A 16,023-nucleotide genomic window follows, 5' to 3' on the forward strand; every position below is an offset into this window, starting at 1 on the left:
CCAGGGGTGAAATGTAAAATCTGTTACTACTAGTTCTGTGGGCGTGGCTTGGTGGGGGGGGTGTAATGTGACTGGATGAGCATGGCCAACTTTTTTTAAAAAAAACTTTTCAAAGCATTTTTTCTAATGCTTTGAAAAGCCTCTCTGCTGATCAGGAACTCAGCTGGGATCGTCAGAGAGGCTCTTTTAAAAATGCCTCTCTGCCAATCAAGGAACTCAGCTGGGATCGTCAGAGACTTTTCAAAGCATTTTTTTTACCACCTCTTCAGCCAAGAGGTTGCAGAAAAAAATGTTTTGAAAAGCCTCTGATGATTCCAGCTGAGTCCCGCGATCATCAGAGGCTTTTTTTTTTTTTTTTACTTTTAAAAGCATTTTTTCATCGGAAGAGGTTGTAGAAAAAATGCTTTTAAAAATAATTTTAAAAAAGCCTCTGATGATTGTGCGGCTCAGCTGGGCATGGGGGGGGAGGGATTTTTGCTACCAGTTCTCCAAATCACCCGCCGCCATCGTTACCAGATCGGGCGATCCGGTCCAAACTGGGAGCATTTCACCCCTGCTTTTAACATATCCCACTCCTCCTTACAGTATATTTCTGTATTTCCCTTTTTTTGGGCAGGCCACCAAAGGAAGGTATATTTGATTTTGTTCCCAATTTTTTTTCCTGCAGATTCCTCATAGCATTAGCAAAGATATCTTTCTCAAGGCAGTTCTCAGAAAAGCTTACATTTTTGTTGGGTTCAAAACTGGGCTGATCTGCTGCAAGCTCCCCAATGAATAAAGGCTTCAAATATGTTCTCACTAGATTCTTGTCCAAATGGAATGCTGTGAAAGGATCCTGCAAAACCAAAACAGAACAAGGCAAAAATAATAGGGCTGTGTGTCCACACAAAATAATCAGTAAGAGAAGCTTTGGTTTTTGTTTCAGAAGATGTCTGCTTTTTATTAAAGGAATCTAACCATAAACCTGGGGGGGTGGGGGAATGAAATTGAAGGAATCCATTCAACTCTTAAAGCTGGAGCAGATTTCGTTATCTCTCGCTGAATCAGGGAAATGTTAAATAAACACAGTTGTGGTGGTTAAAGATTTCCATTTTATTAGCTTCATTTTAGAAGCTAATATTTTTCCTATAATAAATTGGCATTATCCCCAAATAATTGACATGGTTGTCCAATTAGTTTCTTCTGTAACCTTCACCAAAGTCCAAGTTTTAAAATTACCACCCAAAAAAAAAAAAAACCCCACCAAAAAGAATCTGGTTCTCCCACCCTGCTCTGCCTCATTTAGTTTAAATTCTGCCTTGGTTTAATCATTTTAAGCATCTAGTCTTAAGCACTAGTCTCCACCCAGCACATTGGTTCCAATGACTTCTCCTTTTGATTTGAAATCCTTTGCATTCATTTTGCAATACCTGAAAGGAATCTGAATGGAAGCCAAGACAATTAAATCCCCAAGTTACACTGTTTGCTTTTGACCACTAGATGCTGCTATAGAAACCTGTTTTTCTGGATTATTATATTTTGTATAAAGTGTCTATTCTCAAACAAAAGAACTTCAGACAGGTAAAACAGCTGAGTAACAACTGATCAAATAAGTCAGTTTTATCACAAGCGTCATGAATCAATAACATAATTTCATTCTTTTTATGTAGATGCAAATATAGACATACATACATACATACATACCGATATGTACATGAGGCATTGTTATTTTATGTCAAGGTTGATAGCCATCCAGTGCCTTTTGGCAATGAGTAAAACAAATGTATCTTCCTGCGACAATTAGCTTACTGACGACAGGAATATATATTCCGAATAACACTTTTTTTTCTGACCACTGTGTTCACAACACCTCCACCACTATCAAACTCTCCTATACTTGCAATAAATTATCTCCTCCATAATTACCTCCTGGGCAATTCTTTCTACAAGTGAATGATAGAAATGAATTGAAAGGTGGGCTACACAAAAAATATTCCATGCTTTATAAAGTAGTGTTGAGTCCATGAATATATGGGCCAGATTAAATTTCTTTAAATGTTTGAGAATTTCATTGTTGCTGACAGCGTTCCAGAACAATCCAACTCCAATTAAAAACTCTGAGACAAGCTTCATCTCAAAATCTTCATTTATTGGAATAGGTAATACTGGCACATCTGGGAAAATCCGAATCTGAGAGTTCCGGGTTTTCCCTCAATAAATCAAAACTCCATATCCAGCCCCTGCACCCATCAGTCCATCACATGGCCCAATCACCATCCATCCCAACTTGACACCACTGCAACCACTCTTCCTCCAGATGCAGGAGCACCATAACCTTGACCGAAAAGAAGAATGCTATTATGTCTAACAAAACCCTCTATCAAATCTCCCCTCCTACTTTCCCAAGCACAAGAAAGTGGCAGCGTGGAAGCTTCCAAGGTTAATATGGCTTCCAAAGCTGACAGTTGCATTTGTACGTAGCTCACACTCTCTCTAAGCTGCCAACATTCTATTGTACCATAGGAATAGATTTCTCCAGATATGTACCAAAGCCCAGAAAGGCCAGCTCAGGACATGCTGACCTGCTGTTGTACATATTGGGCAATATTAGTCCTTTAATTGGTGAGGCACAAAGAAAGGGCTTTAATCCTATTGTTGATACTGCAGCTTGGATCTCATCAGAGGAAAAAAAAACATCAAACCTTCCCTGGTAAAACTTATCTGAAGGGAGCGAGAGTGAGAGAGTGAGAAGACTGTCATTATCTGGTCAGTTTTTTTAACTGGAAATGGGAAAGTGGGTGGGTCATAGCCAGAGCTGAAGACTGTGGTACCATAAGTTTCAACCAATCATCACAATGGTGGATGTAAAACCTGGCAATAATGTCTGAAATGAAGAGGAAGGAAGCAATTTCCACAGCACTTTTTTTAGAATCACAGTGCGTTGTGTGTCGGCAAGATACAAATGGGGATCTGATTGTATACATTTTTTTTTCTTTTAAAAATAAGCTTGCTTGCTTTTCTTAGCATGCCAGTGAAAAAGGTCTTATTTTTTTAAGAAATTGGAATTATTCCAATATTTGCTTTCTTTACATGAGCAGCTTTGTTTCAGATTATACAAAAAATATTGTGCTCCAGCTACATTAAGACTAAAGTATCTATTTCTCTCTAGTAAACTAAATTGTCTTAGGTTATTAAAACAATTTTGTGCACCTCTGAACAACATGGTTCAGGAGGCTCGCATAGCCTTAGCTTTTGCTATGCTTGTGATGAACTAGGCCCATGAAGTGTTTCTCAGAAATACAGAGAGATGCTTCGCCCTAATATTTCTCAGAAATTCTGAGCGGTTGAAAAATTGTTGCAATGCAAAATCACAAGGACTGGGTTTTGATAATAAGTTCACTGTGTGCACAAAAAAATCTGAGTACCTCCAAAAATCCAATCAAACACTAAATATTAAATGTAGACATGATTCCCCTCAGTTAGTAGGATTAAGGAAAACTGTAGATAGAGGCTTAAATTAAATTTTTGTGAAAGATCCTATCAGTGAAAAGACTTAATTTAGATATAAATGGTAGCTCAGCAGTGACTATCCTTAGCAAAATAGTTGGATTTTAAATGCACATTAAAGCAAATGAAAATTTTAGCTTCCATTCTCAGAGGCAACAGTGAGATAAAAATCAATCAATACGGCATTCTAAAAATCAGCTTTTTGGAGTTTTTTGTCTTATGCACTATGAGCCAAATCCCCCTTATGCAGCTACAAAATCTCTCCAACAGATCATGACAAAAAACTGTTTTTCACCGTCATGTTTAGCCATAAAAGTATCAGAAAAGCTCAGAATGTTACCAAGAAAATACATCAGTATTTGCAAAGTTGTTCTCAAAGCTTTAAAAAAAAGTAAAAATTATATCCAGGTTACTAATATAAAATACTTCATCCAGAATTTCTACCTGGAATATCATGTTAATATATCCAGTCCATTAATTAAAGAACCATTTACACTACATGCCTGAACATGTCAAATATTCAAATAATATAACCTTCTGGAGATAAAGTCCACACTGACCATTTTTGAGAAGGGCAAGGGCCTTATGTATACATGGATGTGGTTAAGATTTGGGGAGCTTTTTCCCAAGTTTAGGAAGTTGATCTAGTGGTGAATCCCACCTTAGGCATGAAAGCCAGCAGAGTGGCTTTGGGCAGGTCACTCTCCCTCAGCTCAACCCACCTCATGGGATTGTTGTTGTTGTGGGGGGAGGGAATAGGAGAAGGAAGGTGTGTTGGATATGTTCGCCACCTTATTTGTAAAAAAAATAATAAAGATGAGATACAAATAAATAATATAATGATTTTCCATTTGGTCTTTTTTAAGCATTGGGTGTACTGTAGGGTTTACACTATTGGCTTTGGTGTTTTCACCAAATAATAAAAAGCCAAGTCACTCTTTTTCACAATTGTGGTTCAATGGACTCAGATCCCAGCAACAAAGAGGCTTGGTGAATGCATTTAGCCCTTTCCACATCTTGCGTGCAAACTTACAGTGGCTTGTTTCACAAGCCCTGTATTCAAGAATCCTGATTGAGCATTATATGGCAACCTGAAAGTGGGGAAGCAAAGCCATAGAAGTTTTTTCAGAGACTTGTTAGGGGTGGGGATGGGAGGAGTAGAAGAGCATTGCTCAATGGTTAAAGCAATGTTCGGCATGGAGGGCAACCTAAATTCAGATCTTGGAACCAGTCGATCCTAGAAGATCCCCACCAGAGAATTGCTGCTGCATTCTATTTGACAAAATTGAGTTAGAAGGATCAATGCTTTGCTTCAGGAAAAAGAGAAGCTTGTTAGGTGCCATTGCATAAGATGAAAGACAACGAAGGCCAACAGCTACCACTTGAAAGCTTAGTCTCGCCCCTGGTAGTTGCTTTTTTCCTTAGTAGATCAAGAAAAAGGATTGCCTTTTGCTCATCCAGACACATTCAGACTTTTTTTTAACCCCCACCCTATTGGCCTTCCAGAAAGCGGTGAAGACCTGGCTTTTCCGGCAGGCCTGGGGCCGTTGATCTCACTGTTCAATCTTGCGAGATCTGGCCATGGATAGTGTGCATGTGTTTTTAATGTTTTTAAAATGCTTTTATAATGTTTTTTTTAAAAAAATTATGTTCATTGTTTGTATTATTTTTGTTGTAAGCCGCCCAGAGTCCCTTGGGAGTTGGGCGGCATAGAAATATGATTAATTAAATTAAATTAAATTAATTATTGGGAAGAGGCCTTTTTTCAAGAGGAGACATACAAGGGTACAAGTTATTGCCTGAAATGTCTGAAATGATACACCACAACCCAAGATCTTCTTCCTGATTATAATATACAGTTTGGTCCTTAGAAACAGAATGTTATGCACTTCCAAAGGAAACCGTTAGAGCTTCAAAGAGTTATCTTTTTTTTTTTTTTTTTGGCCTCTTAAGTGGCCAGCAGTAGCATGAGTATTACATATTATGGTAGTTTCCTATTAATTATTGTAAAATTACATGATAGCTAAGCTTTTCCAAAATATCAAATGAGAAAAAATATCAGGGGAAATATTCCTGGAATCAGTAACATCCAGATGCCCAAGCATAGAATGGGTTGAATCTCCTTAAATATTCTCACTGGGGGAGAGGGGTGACCCTTCTCTTGGTCTTATCTTACGAAGGCTTGTTGTTTGAAGGGTATGTGTGAACCAGAGAAAATATTCTTTCTTTGCATGGCTAGGTTGAAAGTTTTCCAGTAGAGCAGCGGTTCTCAACCTGGGGGTCCCGACCCCTTTGGGGGTCGAACAGCCATTTCACAGGGGTCACCAAAGCCCTCTCTCACACACACCCCACGCCTTCACTCACCCTCACCCTCTGCCTCTGTTGGATCGCCGTTCGTCGTTCGCTTACCCCACCCACTCCCAATCTATTGCTGCCTCCGGAGTCCCAGCTGATGGCTAGAGGGAAACAAACCAGTGGTGGGATTCTGCCGGTTCTAGGTGGTTTGGCTGAACCGTTTGTTAAATTGCTGGCTCGCCCCGCCCCTTGCCAATAAATAGTGGGGGTGGGGCAGGGCGAGGGGTGGGCGAGCCAGTAATTTAACAAACGGCTCGGTGTTTTTTTGCAATTTATTGGCCTCGCAGCACACCAAACCGTTTGTTAAATTGCTAGCTCATCCACCCCTCCCCTTTCCCCGCCTCCCACCTGCACGGCGTCAGCCTCCCCTAGCCCAGGGCTGGGCAATTGTGACTCTCTTACAACCTGTGGACTTCAACTCCCGCCTAGCCCATTCTGGGGAATTGTGGAGAATTCTGGGAGTTGAAGTCCACAAGTCTTAAAGCTGCCAAGGTGGGAGACATCTGCTGTTACACTGTAGAATCCTTTCAAGCATGAAGATGGCCAAGTATCCTCCTTGAGAGACAACAGTTGAACATCAGGAGGGCTGTTAGAGGGCAGGGCTACATTTGGAAATTTTTGCAGGTGGTGCAATACGATCTGGTGTTTGCAATGGAGAGCAAAATCCGGCTTCTTCTCTCCGCTGTAAGTTCGGCATCAGGATTCCACCTTGGTATATTTGCAGCACAAGGCAGCCCTCCTCTCCTGCCGCTTGGGACTCGGAGCAGTAAACAGCGTCTGGTTTGGGGATCAGCCGGATTTTGCTCTCCATTGCTCTCTCAGCCCCCTGCAAGCTCTCGTCTCTCGAGGAGCGGTCCCTGAAGTGGTGCGGGAAACTTTGGTTGGGCTTCTCGAGAGATGAGAGCTTGCAGGGGGCCGAGAGAGCAATGGAGAGCAAAATCCAGCTGTTCCCCGAACCAGACGCTATTTATCACTCTGAGTCGGCAGGAAACGAGGGCTGCCTTGCGCCACAAATATACCAAGGCAGAATCCTAATGCTGCACTTACAGCAGAGAAAAAAAGCTGAATTTTGCTCTCCATTGCAGACACCAGATCGGCCCCTTGCAAGAGAATGAAAGAGAGAAAGTGGGGGAGAGTGGGAGAGAGAGAGGGAAAGAGAAAGGGGGAAAGAGAGAAAGAGAATGAGAGAAAGAGGGGGAGAGAGCGAGAGAAAGAGTGGGGGAGAGAGAGAAGGGGGAGAGAGAAAGAATGAGAGAAAGGGGGGGAGAGAAAGAAGGGGGAGAGAAAGAATGAGAGAGTGGGGGAGAGAGAAGGGGGAGAGAAAGAGAGAATGAGAGAGAGAGTGGAGGAGAGAGAGAAGGGAGAGAGAGAAAATGAGAGAGAGAGAGTGGGGAGAGAGAGAGAAAGAGGGGGGAGAGAAAGAGAGAATGAGAGAGAGAGAGTGGGGGAGAGAGGGAGAAAGAGGGGGGAGAGAAAGAGAGAATGAGAGAGGGGGAAGAGAGAGAGAAAGAGGGGGGAGAGTGCCTGAAGGACCCTATCCCGTCACTGGGAGTCCAGGTGCTTCAGCAAGTGGCACACTGGGTTCGTATTAGTGGTCTGCGAAATTTAAAATTATGAACTTGGTGGTCCCTGAGGTCCAAAAGGTTGGGGACCCCTATTCTGGAGGATTTAAGTAGTTTAACTGTGCTTGCTTACCAGAATTACAGAGTTGGAAGGGACCTTTGGAGGCTTCTAGTCCAGAGATCTCCAACGTTGGCAACTTTCTTTGCCTGGGCCTGATGCTTCCTGAGAGGCAGGGGGTCTCTCCGAATGGGACCCCCTTCCCAAAAGGCTGGCCCTAAAGCCCTAGCTCAGAGGTCTTCAAACGTGGCAGCTTTAAGACTTGTGGACTTCAACTCCCAGAATTCTCTAGCCAGCATAGCTGGCTGGGGAATTCTGGGAGTTGAAGTCTGCCAGGCTTAAAGTTGCCAAGGTTGGAGATCTCTGGATTAGAAGATAAATGATGGCATAAATGATGACCGGTCAAAAGTGCAAGGACCTGTCAGAAATTATTTTTTTCAGCCCTCTGGATAGTCCTTATGTGCATATGGACTACTCAGAGGGCTGAAAAAGTTATTTTTGACCGGTCCTCACACTTTTGACCAGTCCTTGAACTTACAACTGTCCTCACATTTCATGTTTTGCGCCCTATCTTGTCACCGTGGTGAAGAGAAGCAGTTGTGAAATGAGTGACATGGTTGTTAAGAATGCTGCACGGGCATAAATGTGAGGATGGTCATAAGTGTGAGGACCAGTCAAAAGTGTGAGGATCTGTCAGAAATGACTTTTTTCAGCCCTCTGAGTAGTCCCTATACACATAGCCATGGCCACCCGGTCACATGACCAGCTAGCCACGCCTACCCAGTCACATGACCTCCAAGCCATGCCCACAAAATAAGCCACGCCCACAGAACCGATAGTAAAAAAATTTAGAACCCACCTCGGTTGGGGGTCACCACAACATGAGGAACTGTATTAATGGGTCGCGGCATTAGGAAGGTTGAGAACCACTGCAGTAGAGAATCCATCTTATAATTTTTATATGTAAAGGTGACTACAGCCTTCCTTCAACATATATTTTAAAGCAGGGGTGTCAAACTCGATTTCATTGAGGGCCGCATCAAGGTTGTGTTTGACCTTGGAGGACCAGGGTGTGTGTGGCTAGGGGTGGGCGTGGTCATGGTGGGCATTTGACACAGGCTCAAGATGCGCTTTTTTCCTTTTCTTCTTTCTTTCCACAGTTCTTTACTATAACCATTTTCCTATCTCTTCTACCAGATATAATGGTCAAACATTTATTACTTATTCTTCATATTCCACTAAACTTTTTATTTCTAAACTTGGCATATTTTTCGGACTATAAGACACTCCGGAATATAAGACGCATTTAGCTTTTGGGGAGGAAAACAAGAAAAAAAAATCTGCCTCTGCCTCCCAGCAATTTATGTCCTTGCAGCAAACAGCCTGGTCAGCTTCAGCACAGCCTGATTTAGCACGAGCAGCTGATTGGCTGTTGGATCGGCCTCCCAGAATATCGCCTATCAGCTGTTCTAGGCTGTGAGGATCGCTGCCACTGCCTATCGCCGCCTCCACATGCCTCATTTTCGGCCTCCATCCGCCCCATTTTCGGCTTCCACATGCCCCATTTTTGGCCTCCACATGTCCTTTTTTCAACCCATTTCAGGCACCAGGGATCGCCACTGCCTATCCCCGCCGCCTGGAATGGGCCAAAAATGGCGCACGCAGAAGCCGAAAATGGGGCACACAGAGCCAGCAATAGGTGGCAGCGGCGATCCCCACAGCCTGGAAGAGCTGATAGGCGGTATTACATGAGGCAAATCCAACAGCCAATCAGTGGCTCATGCTAAATCAGGCTGTGTTGAAGCCAACCAGGCTGTTTGCTGCAAGGAGGCAGAGGCTGAAGGGTGAGGACTGGCGGGTCGGCGGAGCTTTGGCAGCATTTGCTATATAAGATGCACAGACATTTCCACCCACATTTGGGGGAGGGGGAGTTCATCTTATACACTGAAAAATACGGTATACCCCATTGTTTAATAGTAATTGCATTTCCAGGCAGAAAAGCTATTTATATTATTAAAAGCTATTTATACTATAGCACAAATAACATGATAATACAAGACCTAACAGCAGAGATAAATTTCCAGGATAGTAAATAGAAATGGCTGTCAATTATAGATTGTAGATTAAATGGACCTACAGTATGTAAAATCTGGCATTAAACTGTAGTATTAACATAGGTTGTTACTTGTTTTCTATCCAAATCAGGCACTTACTTGAAGCCACATAATTGTAATCTAGTCCAATCCAGTCCTCCCGCAGCACTCTGTCAGCTGCACAGAGGCCCTTGCGGGGGGGGCATGTGCAGCCCCCATGTGGCCCGTTTTTTTGCCTCCACGGCCTCCAGCAGCACTCTGCCGGCCAAAAACAGGCTGCGTGGAGGCCTTTATTCTGCTGTCACCATACTATGTAACATCAAAGTTCCATTTGTTCTTGGACATATATTCTAATACCTATGGTACCTATGGATGCTAACATGTGTGCTAACTCCTCCCCGGCATTTACCAGCAACATGTACTACTGATTTTTTTCTCATTGTTTTCATTTCATAACAGTTAGATGTTGTAAATTGTCAGGGCAAGCATTATCTTTATTTCTAGGAATAACTCTGAGGCCACAAAAACCCCAGGAATTCCAAGAAAATAATAATGTGGGTGACCACAGTTGTTTCACCCTGTACCCAAAGAAAAGGTAGCTATGGTAATAGACAGCATCTTGGGTGGTGGCAGGAAAAACTTCAACATATTACCTTCTGATAACTATGACTGACCATGCCCTCCATAGTAGTAGCCATTTTGTGGAAGGGCCCATGCTACACTCTCTGAATTCTCAATATTTCCACTGGCTGAAAATTGAATGAAGGCTTCTGGTCTAAGATGCTATTTACCCACGGCGGTGTTCTTAGAAAGAGCTAGAGATATCTTCATAGTCCAATTGTTCTACTGTCTCTCAGTGAACATAGCCAAAGTGACTCATGCTTCAGCTACCTTGAAGGTTTGTAGGGGGCAATAAGACTCCCTGCACATCAGAGGTGGGTTTCAGCAGGTTCTGATCAGTTCTGGAGAACCCGTAGCGGAAATTTTGAGTAGTTCAGAGAACCGGTAGTAAAAATTCTGACTGACCCCGCCTCCATCTATTCTCTGCCTCCCAAGTCCCAACTGATTGGTAGGAAATGGGGATTTTACAGTAACTTTCCCCTTGATTGGGGAGGGAATGGAGATTTTACAGTATCCTTCCCCTGGAGTGGGGTGGGAATGAAGATTTTACAGTATCTTTCCCCTGCCACGCCCACCAAGCCACGCCCACCAAGCCACGCCACACCCACCAAGCCACACCCACAGAACTGGTAGTAATTTTTTTTTTATTGAAAAGTTTTACAAAGAGATTTTTCCCCCCTTATTCCCCCCACCCTTTTCCCACCCTCCCCCCAAGACTTCCCAGAGCAAAATACAGGGTATTTCAATTAACAATCATAAGCTAAATTAGCCTAACTATTCTTAAACTACCTATTCCCCCCCCCAAACCTTAACTCCACTATAGATAACATAATACTTCTGGGCCTTGATAGTACAAGGGTTTAGTGCACCCTGTTATTAACACAGCTGCCTGCAATTTCTGCTGGTTCGAATCTCTCCAAGGCTCAAGGTTGACTCAGCCTTTCATCCTTTCTAAGGTAGGTGAAATGAGGACCCAGTTTGTGGGGGCAATAAGCTGACTTTGTATAAAAAAAATATACAAAAGAATGAAGGCTATTGCTTAAAGCATTGTAAGCCGCCCTGAGTCTCCGGAGAAGGGCGGCATATAAATCAAATTAAAAAAAAAAAAAATACTTCTAAAGTAGAGTTTAACCTTCATTTATAAGCTATTTGATATTTTCTTGTCTGATACTTATTTTGAATATAATCAATCCATCTTCTCCATTCCGATATGTATCTTTCTTGTGTATGGTCCTTCAGATATGCTGAAATTTTCGCCATTTCCACTAAATTCGCTACTTTCAATGTCCATTCTTCAATAGTAGGCAAAGAGTCCTTCTTCCAGTATTGCGCTACCAACAATCTAGCTGCTGATATTAAGTTCAAGATCAATTTAGTCAATTTAGTCTCTAATACTGTACAATCCATCGTTATACCCAATAAAAACAATTGAGGAGTAAATTTCAACCTTTTTTTCAAAATGTTCTGCATCACCCACCAAATTTTTATCCAAAATGCCTTGATTTTCTTACAAGTCCACCATATATGATAATAAGTTGCATCATCACATTCACATCTCCAACATTTAGCTTGCAAATTCAGGTACATACATGATAATTTTTTAGGATCTAAGTGCCATCTGTAAAACATTTTATAAAAATTCTCTCTCCAATTTTGTGCTTGCGTAAATTTAACATTTCTAACCCAAATCTGACCATGTTTCCATCATCACAGGTTCTTGAAAGTTTTGTGCCCATTTTATCATACAATCTTTAACCGATTCCGTTTCTGAATCTATTTCCAATAAAGCATTATACAATCTTTTAATATGCATCTAACTTTGATCTCTAATCTGTTTTACCAGGTTTTCCTCATTTTGCATGACACCAATTTTTTGATCTTCCCTCCATCTAGCTTGAAGCTGACCATACTGAAACCAAGTATAGATTATCCCTTGTTCTTTCAATACATTTAAAGATTTCAATTGCAGTTTACCCCTTTCTATAAAAAGAAGTTCTTTATAAGTAATCACCTCCATTTTTTGTTCTGTACTTATATTTTCTATTGTGTGTCTAGGATTTGCCCATATAGGTATCTTGTAGTTTAGCTTATATTGATACTTTTTCCAAACCCTCAGCAACGCATTTCTAAGTATATGACCCTTAAACACTTTATCCACTTTTTTTCATATAATAAATAGGCGTGCCATACATATAACAAATCATAATCTTCCATTTTTAGCATTCTCTCTTCAGTTAAATTAAACCAATCACTAATTTGTGATAAAACAGCTTCTTCATAATACAATCTTAAATTGGGCATTTTAAGACCTCCTCTCTCACGTACATCCTGTATAATTTTCAGTTTCACTCTTGGTTTCTTCCCACCCCAAATAAAGGTATTAACCAGTGGTGGATGCCTCCCAGTTCGGTCCAGTTCGGCCGAGCCGGTAGCGGTGACGATATGACATCACCGAACCGGTTCTCCCCCCCCCCGCCCTTCCACCCCACCCATCCACCCATGTTATTCTTACCTTTTATTTGGTCCCACCCCCAATCTATTGCTGCCCCCTGAGTCCCAGCTGATGACTAGAGGGAAAAAAACTGTTTAAACTCTTGCCGCGGGGCTTCAAAGGGCCGTCCTACAGCTGATCAGTGTTAAAAGCAAACAAATGAGTCGGGTCGTAAGTGCGAGGACTGGTCGTAAGTGTGAGGACCTTCCAGAAATGACTCTGACCAGCTAGCCACGCCCACCTAGTCACATGACCTCCAAGCCACACCCACAAAATAAGCCACGCCCACAGAACCGGTAGTAAAAAAAATTAGAACCCACCCCTGGTATTAACCCCTTTTTGCCACTCCCTCAAGTTTCCATCTTTCTTAAGCACTGATATCATTTGGAACAAAAATAAAAACCTAGGTAGTACATTCATTTTTATTACTGATATCCTTCCTAGTATAGATAATTGTAGCTTTTTCCAATTTTCCATTTCTTTCTGCACTTTTGCCAAAGAACTTCATAATTGTTTTTAAATAATTTCGTATTTGAAGCTGCAATATATACTCCTAGATATTTAACCTTTTTAATCAGTTCATTTACCAAAAAGCCAAAATCCTTTCTGCTTCTTAGCATTTTTGGAGGGATCTCTTTCAGAACCAGCACTTCTTGTCCAGCCACTTGAACCTTATTCTTGTAGGAAGCTTGTAGGATGTCATTTCTGATCCTCCTGGTTGTAAAGTAAATCACCAAATCTCTTGGTAACTGCCTTTGTCTTGCCACCCAAGAATTAACCCTGTAGATTTTATCAATTCGAGTTGCCACATCATCTGGACTTTCTTTGATTAGCCCTGCAATTGCTTCTGCACAAATGTTCTTTAAGTTTTCCTGGCTCTTTTCTTTTAGCCCTCTCAGTCTCAGAGCAAATTCCATAGATCTGTATTGTAACATTACCAGTTCATCATCCACCTTCTCTGTTTTACTCATGATGTCTCCTACTTTGTTTTCCAGGTTCAAATTGGCTTCATCAATTTCTTCCACTCTCCCTTCCACCTGGATAATAAGTTTTGACAGTCCTGAGACTGCAAAAACAATATCATCTCTTATTTTATCATGCTTTACTGCAACAACTTCTTTGATTGACTTTATATCCTCCTCAAATTTCTTTAATTTCCCTTCCATAATTACTGTTAGATTATTCATAGCTGCAGCTTGATTATTCATGGCTTCCTTTATAAATTCTTTGAGTTCATTAAAAGAAGCCTCCTGGCTCTGTGAATCAGCCGGAAGTTGTGCTTTCTGTGTCACTATTGACACTACAGGGGACAACTCCCTCCGCCTCTAGGAGCTCCTGGCTTAACTTGTTTAGAAGCCATCTTTTTAAAAAAAAAAATAAAGATCTTTTTTCCTTTCACAGCCTCAAAGTCCCTTGAGCAGTTTTCAAAAGCTTGCAATTTATAGTCTATGATTTATCAAACAAAATAGTCTTTTCTCCACAAGCTCTCAATTTCTAACAGCTTTAATCCACTCTCAAAGTGCAAAGTTCTCAATAAACACTTTCGTTTCTGACTTTCACTTTCATACCCAAAACAAAGGCGCCATCTTCAGCCTCCAGCTCAAAAAGATTCAACTAGAAACAATGTAAATCCGGAGTTAAGCACTGTTACTTTTAAAGCTTGTTCTCCTGTTTCCGCTCTGCCTGTGCTTGCAATCAATCAGACTCACTTTTGACAGCAGGATCGGACGCGGCGTCTGGCTCTGTTTAAAACAGAGTTGTCCCAGATCCGGAGCTTCTTAGTGGGCTGACCGAGGAGCTCTCACCCTCCAAGCCTCTGGAATCCTTCCAGAGGACTTTCGGGGGAACATCTTCCAGAAGTGATGAACTAAGCTAAAATCCAAAACTCTAGAAGGATGAGGAGTGGAGGGAAAAAACATACAAGTCCTTTCAGGACCTTTACTATGTTGGTCAGTGTCTACTCAGTCATTCGTGTGGTTGCAGAACATACCTCAATACCTCTGATCCAGGGATTGAGTTTTTGCTTTTGGCATAAGGAGGTAAATTTCTACATTCCACACATACACAGTCTTCTTTGTTCTTGTCCTTCTCATCTTACTTTTGATCATAAACATTCTACAGTGGAAAGAACATTCTAGCAATGATTTTCTTGGATTAGGGTCTACGGGAGTGAAAATATAGTACTGTACAAGCTTTCCTCTAGTCCAGGAAAACTCATGCCACCTTAAAAAGTTTCCCTTACATGAACTTTTAAACAAGTTCTTTCATCCTGGTAGTCATTCTATAACTCCCAATTTTTAGAAAGTCTCCAATCTATTGCCTTCTTTTGGATCAGTGCTAACCTCAGAACTCAGCCATTATTAAGCCATTGTTCTTCTGAACATGTGCAGAGTGCTCTTTCTTTCACTACACAGGAGCTGCCCTCAGCTCTTCTGCACTTGTTGCCAGAGCAGAGGCTTACTGTGGCCCTTTCTCAAATTTTGATTCAAATAACAAATAGATCATAACACTCTGTTTGCTAGGAGAACAGGACAGCTCTGCCATACAAAGGACTTCAGCCTGGCTGGGTGGAGCCTTCCAATGTAATTCAGGGAAGGGGTAGACCACAGTGCTCTTCCTGGGAACACCTGTGCAGCATGGAGATAATTTCTAAGAATGCATAATGTGGACTGTGATACATGGAGGCTCATTCATTTAGCTTCAGATACTCTGCACTGTAGGTCCCAAAACATCTTGTTCCTGAAGCATCTCTCCATGCTTCCAATCGAGCTCTCTGCAAGTGGCCTCCCAGCCTCCATCATCAAACCAGAGGATGCTCAGAAAGAATCTCTGCCTTCCCGCCTCCCATGTTCCCTCCCAGGCCCCCGACAGCTCAGAGGGATCTCCTCCAGGCAGTCGTCCTTCATTCCTTCCTTCCTTCCTTCCTTCCCTCCCTTCCTCCCTCTCTCACCGTGGCGTCTTGTCCAGCATAATGGCTGATCACGCGGGAACCTCCCGGATGCCTTTTGTGGAACCGGCTGATGTCGTAGACCTTCCTGTCAATCACCAGCCACCGCTCCGGCGCCCGGCTCGAGTAAGACTTGATCTCGTCCCAGCTGAAGAACCGCGGAGAGGGATCCATCCCAGCAACATCAGCCTCGAGGGACCGAGAGTAGCTCTCTCTCTCTCTTGCAGCCAGTGGCCCGGGCGGACTGAGCGCCGTCCTCTACCGAACGATCCGCCTGGCCCGGCCTCCAAGCCCGCCCCTCCGAGGCCCGATTGGACGGCCGCTTTCTCGGCCTTCACACCGAAAAGGTCGCCGGATTTTGCCCCTGGAAGGGATCCCCAGCGGTAGCCGGGTGCCTTCGCTCTGGGAGC

General features: G+C 42.5%; 1 protein-coding gene across 1 annotated transcript in view; it reads right to left on the bottom strand.

The window, feature by feature from the left end:
• The window catches only part of LOC139327497 (acyl-CoA (8-3)-desaturase-like), a 34,328-nt gene extending 18,399 nt beyond the window's left edge, over positions 1–15,929 (bottom strand). The window contains exons 1-2 of the mRNA XM_070957335.1: positions 15,617–15,929; positions 725–835 (exon numbers count right to left, since the gene is read on the bottom strand). Of these exons, the coding sequence (XP_070813436.1) occupies positions 725–835; positions 15,617–15,787 (282 nt within the window). The 5' untranslated portion in view covers positions 15,788–15,929. The remainder of the gene's footprint in view (positions 1–724; positions 836–15,616) is intronic.
• Positions 15,930–16,023: the final 94 nt, after the last annotated feature.

Source organism: Pituophis catenifer, unplaced genomic scaffold, assembly GCF_029215685.1.
Source record: "Pituophis catenifer annectens isolate HBS135680 unplaced genomic scaffold, rPitCat1.0.hap2 SCAF_1, whole genome shotgun sequence".
Lineage (NCBI taxonomy): Eukaryota > Metazoa > Chordata > Lepidosauria > Squamata > Colubridae > Pituophis > Pituophis catenifer.